This window comes from Pieris rapae, chromosome 6, assembly GCF_905147795.1.
Source record: "Pieris rapae chromosome 6, ilPieRapa1.1, whole genome shotgun sequence".
Lineage (NCBI taxonomy): Eukaryota > Metazoa > Arthropoda > Insecta > Lepidoptera > Pieridae > Pieris > Pieris rapae.
The window spans coordinates 7,340,597-7,347,542 of record NC_059514.1 but is presented as its reverse complement, the minus strand read 5'-3'; the positions used below and the strand labels follow the sequence as shown (position 1 = coordinate 7,347,542).

General features: G+C 33.2%; 1 protein-coding gene across 2 annotated transcripts in view; it reads right to left on the bottom strand.

The window, feature by feature from the left end:
- Positions 1–799: 799 nt before the first annotated feature.
- The window catches only part of LOC110991376, a 38,416-nt gene continuing 32,269 nt past the window's right edge, over positions 800–6,946 (bottom strand). Inside the window, exons 2-4 of one of the 2 annotated variants that reach the window (XM_022256714.2) lie at positions 4,341–4,400; positions 3,091–3,192; positions 800–3,003 (exon numbers count right to left, since the gene is read on the bottom strand). In XM_022256714.2, the coding sequence (XP_022112406.2) occupies positions 2,005–3,003; positions 3,091–3,192; positions 4,341–4,400 (1,161 nt within the window). In that variant the 3' untranslated portion in view covers positions 800–2,004. The remainder of the gene's footprint in view (positions 3,004–3,090; positions 3,193–4,340; positions 4,401–6,946) is intronic. The other variant, XM_022256715.2, reaches the window with a different exon arrangement.

Below are 6,946 nucleotides of genomic sequence, written 5' to 3'. Positions count from 1 at the left end.
CGGTATTTGTGTTTGGGTCTTTCTTTCTGTGTTTGGGCGAGTAAGCAGACATCTGTATTGTGCAGTAATCACATTTCTATTCAATGTTATGCAATCTTTTTTTTATATAACAGGGCGCAAACGGGCAGGAGGCATAAAGTAATTTTTAATTTAAAATGTTTGAGAGGCACGAACCACATACTTACTCTAAGAGCTTAAGTATTAAAAAAGATTAAGTGCGACAAGACCGTTATTTTAAATCGTTTCAGATTAAAACCTACGCCCGACTTGACAATTAAAAGGGTTCCTTAACTATTGTTTGACAAATTCGTCGAAGATAATCCCAACACAATGGTCTTTTTCCGCCTGTCAAATGCCGGACTAACGTTCCCCTTTTATCAAAGTTAATATTTGTTTAAGGGATTTTAGATTTTGGTTTATTGACAAAAATACGTGTAAATAGAATATGTTTTAGTCTACATCGTAAATCTAAAGTGTAGTGAAATTCTGTATTGTTAGAAGAAGGCACTGTTCTATGGCACTCTTCTAAATTTACGGGTGTGGCAAGATGGCGAAGATTGTTTGAAATGTTTCTACTTTTACGTCATTTTTAATTCTAGGTAATAAATCCGGTTTAATATATATAATATAAACCGTTTCAAACTTACATTAATAGACTAGATTATTAAATATTTATTGGAGCTTCATTAGTTTTAATACGTATATTCAATTATTTCTGATTTCAATACCTATTAAATATCAAATCAAGCCGGCTTTATAGACCATCAATTTTACATTCAGATTAAAATAAAAATCAATATAATTTGGCAGACATATTTATTCATTAAAGTTTAGCTTCATCAATTAGCACTATTTACAAGTTCGGATGAAGATTTAAAATAAATTAATTTAACTATCGCTAATATGAATTTGGTCAAAGAACCAAAAATTGTTAACAACACAAAAGTAGTTTTGGCTTATCACCGCTAAAATAACTTTTAAGTACGATAGCTAACATCAATGAAACGAATGACTACTAACAATTTTACCGACCATAGGACTACACATATGTTCAGATTTTCATTGACACTACACGACAACTGTGTAGGTCTACCTACAGACAATTAAATGATTCCTAAATATCATTAGATAATTTTATGTCGCCTCCAAGAAAAATATAATTCCTCTGTTTTTACAATAAATCACTCATATTTACAAAACACGTATTATTATTGCTGAAGAACCTAGGTCTAGGTAATGAGGTCTTAGGATATCTAATTAAATGATCATAAAGACTAGGTTAAAGGAGTCAAACATGTATAGAAATAATCCCAAAATATAACAGCGAGTTATAACAAATTGTTAATGAAATTTAAAGGGAAATTCCTTTTATTGGAATACAAAAACTTTTAATCTTTGTAAACCATTTAAGAAATAGGACAGTAATTATATAATTGTCTTGAACGATGGATTCGGTTAATTTTTTACATGGTTATATAGCAGAATAATTATCTATAGCATATTATTTCTACGAATCATAGACAAGGATGAAAACAGCACGTAATATTCAATCTTTGATTTTGCACATTGCAATACAAAGAAAAGGTGCGAAGGCACCTATATTTACAACACACAAATTGAATAATTAAAGATAGTATAGCCTTAAATATTTACAACTAAGATTCCTGGTGTTGTCCTTACTGTGTTTCCATAAATACAATTATAAGTACAATTTTTAATTTACAATTTTTCTAAAACTACATACAAAATTTATATAGTATGTTCTCATAATGCTGTTACAGTGATTTAATGTTACAGAGTAGTTAATATAGATCACAAAAAAAATAAAGTCGCAGATATTTAGCAGACGCACCACACCACAATTATTCAAGTTCAAACTACTTTTTATCACATTCGAAAAAATCTTTTTTTTAATGACACTATACGCTTCATTTCACACTATAAGTCCACTCTTTAGGAACTGAATGCCCGATCCTCAACCGACAACATTTCGTAACTGTGACGTCACACTACTACATCCCGTGACGGGGGAACGTTGGCGGCATTTTGAGGGGTAAGGACAGGTTGAAAACAATGCGCATTGGGAGTAAAGTCCTCTACGAGCTTTCTTTTTAGGACAGATGACGATCCTACATAAACATTGGTTCCTGGAAATGTACCGCGCCGTCTTCGCCTCCAAATTACAGCTGCGGTTACAGCTAATCCAAACGCAATCATTGCGGAGAGACATCCTAGAACTAGTTCTGAATCTGGTGCTCTTTCTGGGACGCGTTCTCCTCTCATTGAACTAACCAATACAGACATGAGTCGGTCGCCTTCACTTACTTCAACATCTTGTACACTTTCTGTTGAAACACGCTGGGCGCGACTAGTATCTATTGTCATCGTCTCCGATTTTTCATTATCAACGCCCGGCGTGCGAGAAACGAGTTCCACTTGAATATGATAAATTGTATCTGGCCACAGAGATAATGTAACTCTAGTGGAATCTGTGAATAGATTTCCCTTTAAACCACCTCCATCAACCTCCCACGTTACAAGATACACACCTCGAGCTATCCTCGGTTCCCAGGCGATTTCACCTATGACAAGAACTTTTTGATGAATGAGCGAAACTTCTTTCAGAATCCATTTATGCTCGTCGTGATTAGATGTATTGCTGTCGTGTGCTACCCAAGTTTCATCCGGGCTATAAATAGTCACGAGGCCTAAGGGATCGACTACTAGGACTCGGAGTAAAGCGCCTTCATTGTTTGAGGGTACACGAGTCGCTAAGGATTGGGTTTGTATGATTTGTCTCCAGGGACCTTCTGCAGCTCTTCGCATAACTACGTATACCAGGGGAGCGGGTCTGGCGGCAGCCCTTGGAGTTGGCGGTGGCCAACGGGCAACTGCCCCACTAACACGCATAACGCCTTCGCCTTTCGTGTGTATTACGGGTTGTGTTTGTGACGCCCTCGCAGCTTCCGTGTGAAATTCACACGCAACTTTACATCCAGGGAACTGTAAACAAGAAAGTTTAAATTAAATCACTATAAGTACAGTTATCTAAATATGCTTTAATTACACATAATTAATGTTTCAACTTACACAAATGTCTTTCTCATCGCATACCGCACCCCAGACTTGATAGTTTGATTGAAGAAGTTCGCAATTCTCCCAGCACTGCAACAACAAATTTCTTTGTTGATTCTGTTTTTAGAATAAAATGTGTGTTAAAATAGATAGAATATATTGATAAATGTGTTTAATAGTACAACTAATGACTTTCGACGAAAAATGACAAAAAAGAGAATAAACAACTACGATGTCAGTCAAATTGTTGAGTATCGGATTGCTCGCGTGTTGATACGATCGTCTGTCATTACTTTCGGAATTGGGACGCGGTCGTTACACCCGACGAAAAAAACGAAAAATATAATAATTTTACTTATGTGTTCACATCAGGAATACGAATTTCATTCTGCTTTGGCTATACAAGATAAATAAAAACTACTATGTATATTTATTATTCATGAAGTCCCAAGAACCACACAGCATTTATTAACCTAATACTGTGAAATGTAATGCATAAGTGCACCTTATCATCCGCAAGGCTGATGACAAATACGTCCTATTAGTAACGATGTCCTATTAGATTGCTATTCCTTTGGCTTGACAGCTGATGTCTAGAAATCCTCTGATGGTCGGCTCAACATTTGTCATTGGGAACACTCATTAGTTGGAGCTGACGTTAACTTGACGCCCACTCGCCCGAGTAAGCTTTAATAATTATAAGAAACGATTAATTACTGGTATTGACAAAACGTTCCGTCGCTCGGAATCGGTGCGTTTGATGTTAATTCTATTGATTTAACTAAGTTATGATTTGCTTTGGCAGTTTCGCGTTTCCTGTTATTAGCTTGTTCTGTGTATAGACATCAATTTTGCGTTGGATCGCTGAATGCATTACGTTTATTGGCGGAGTAATTCAGTTAATATACAAACGTAGTAAAATTCATTTATGTGTAATGAGTATTTACTGCGATGTTATTGCTAAAAGGCCTTTTATCGGAAATGGCCAATAGCTTTCCAAACACCGAGCCAAGAGCTACATCAATAAATCTTAAATTACTATTTGTGATCATGGCTATTTGATGCGATGTTATTAAGTTTAAGAATTTGTATACACTGCTAACCAAATTATTATTTTGTAAATTAGAAATATAGCCGTGCGATATCAACAATACCAGTACTTCTGATGCGACACTGTCTTTGAACGGTTGTTTACATACACAGACCAGAGCTTCTATTTGTCGTAATTCTGAAATGAACGAATAAAGTAAATATTTTATACGTACCATAAAACAATCAGGGCCTTGCAGACAAGACGACTCCCCGCCGGGTCGAGGCGTCGCGAACTGTGAACAAACATTTCAACCGTTTAATTATGTTGTTATATAGAATTTATGTAATACATAAAGCACATTATAACCCATTAATTTCGTACATAAACGTTAATAACTATAAAATTTTGTAAAAGCGCCGCACTTGATGATCGTTTTGATGATTGAATGTTATTATAGTTTGAAATTACATTGTTTTTGGATGCTTCATAAAGCGTACAGTACAAGAATATTAATAACAAAGGTGTCACCAATTATTAAGTATAAAATATTAATTATAAAACTCGACATACTATAAAAAGGTTGCTGGCATCATTCGCATTGTTATTAAGTTTCCTTTTAAGATGATCATTAAATAAATTTCTTTGTAAATTTGATAGTTATCATTTGCAGAGTTCACATGTCGCTTGAATAACTTTATTATTGCTATTAATAAGATATGCTCTCGTTCCAACAGAACACATATTTTCAAAAATTTTACTGAATTTCTGCAGTATTAGAAAATCTTTATAATTAAAGCATCTTTGAGGCATAATTGTTATACGATTTTCATATGCGTTTATTAGTGCTAATAATACGGTTTTAACGATTTTAACAGACGGTGTACATATTTTTTTTCCTAAAAAACGTTTCAAATAAACAAAACGCAAATTAATCGCGATGGTTATAACTTTATTTCACAGTCTAGGAATAGACTAGATGGAAATGACAAGCCTTGAAATAGAATTGGAGCTTAACAAATTTTGTTTTTAGAATATCAATAATTATATCCATCACATAATTTTTTTATTATATAGATTATATCACAACTTTAACAAGTGTACGACCTTTTTTCGATTAAAGAGATTTGTTCGAGATACATTACATCTTTCGAAGAATAAAATAAAACTCGAATAAGATACAGTTTATCCGTACTCTGTGACCGCAAAGTGCCACGACTAGACTTTAAGACTTGTGGTTTATCTTGAGATGAACTTACATAAAATGAGAACCCTCAAGCTTAACCATTAATGTTACGAGTGCTTTTACTTGCACACAATACATTCTTCAGAAGTTATGTTGTCTGTATTAGGGACTTTGTTACTATGCACAAACATATTTTGTTTTAATGAAATTGTTTTATATGATAAGCATATTTGTTGTTTAGATTGTGACTGTAACTAATAATTAAATTTAGAACAAAAAAAATAAACGAAATTTTTTAATAGTCAAACTAAACATAATTATTTATTTACTTTGTTACCCCAATCATACAGGTTTATTAGGCAATGGAATAACATAAATGCAACGGATTTCTTCCTTACGACAGTGTCTTCAATCAAACTTTTATTTTATCCTAAAAAAAGTTTTTACTTTGGTATTAAACACTCTATAGGTATCTAACGAAAAACATAAACACGCCATAAAATCTAAAAATTTATTGTTAAAGCAATATTAAACATTAATGAACCTGCACTACGAAATGGTCGTTTAATTATACACAGAAGCAATACATTACTTGTTATCTCACTTGTGAGGTTTTATATGATTAAAAAGAGTCGGTAATGTAGTGATAACAGACAGATGCTTGCTTTAATTGCTTGGGGACAGTGGCTTCCATCTTGTCAAAACCGTGATGAAGGGCTTTTAAGAAATGTCATGGTGACTCAGACGTTTTCAATAAACGACTTTTTACCGACAGTTATTGGAATGTCGAAGATAATTACTTGTGAGCTTTGAATAGTTATACTTTAATGGTGGTTAGCTGTAGCTTATAATTTAAAATCGTTTTAAATTTAACCGGTTTTTTTACGTCCATAAAAAATAAGCTTAGTCTAATCGTCAGTTATATATTTGTGTATTCGTTTACTTTAACACGTGTCGCCGAAATAAGTGTCTTTTGTTGGTTTTTTTTAATGGGATCAAGTTTTTCATCACGTAAAACTTTAATAATAATTAAAATAAACTGTAGTGTAGTTTTCACTTTTTTATAGAACACACAGTTTTTTATAGAACAGGTAGGAGCCTCAGCTGATGTTAAGTGATACCGCTGCCCATGGACACCCTCGATGTCAGAGGGCTCACGAGGGCGTAGCCGGTATTTTAAGTTAAATTAATCAGTCATCTAAAAAAACATTTTTAATAATAAATAGAAATCGTCTATAAATAAAGCTTTAAGTGCTTTAAATGTTTATAGTAGGTCAAAATCACTGTAGATAATGATAGCAATACCTCTCAGTGGCAGCACTGGGTTATTAGGTGTAATCAAAGTAATTTTTCACACAATTTATTTTTTTGAATCACATCACCGTGTGCCTTAATGACAACAAAAAATGCCGTGCTATTTATATAGAAAATTACATTAACCTTTTTTAAGAACGCAAACAGGTTGTCGTAAAATGTAAATATAATGCAAGTGCATTAAGCGCGAGATTATAATGACACGAGAAATTGTTCTATAAAATTCTTTTTAACCGAACCTTTCTTTTAAACCAATTAAATGTTTATAGATATAATAAACGCGCAGTAGTTTATGATAATATATTATATTCTCTTTAATATATATATATTATATTCATTAT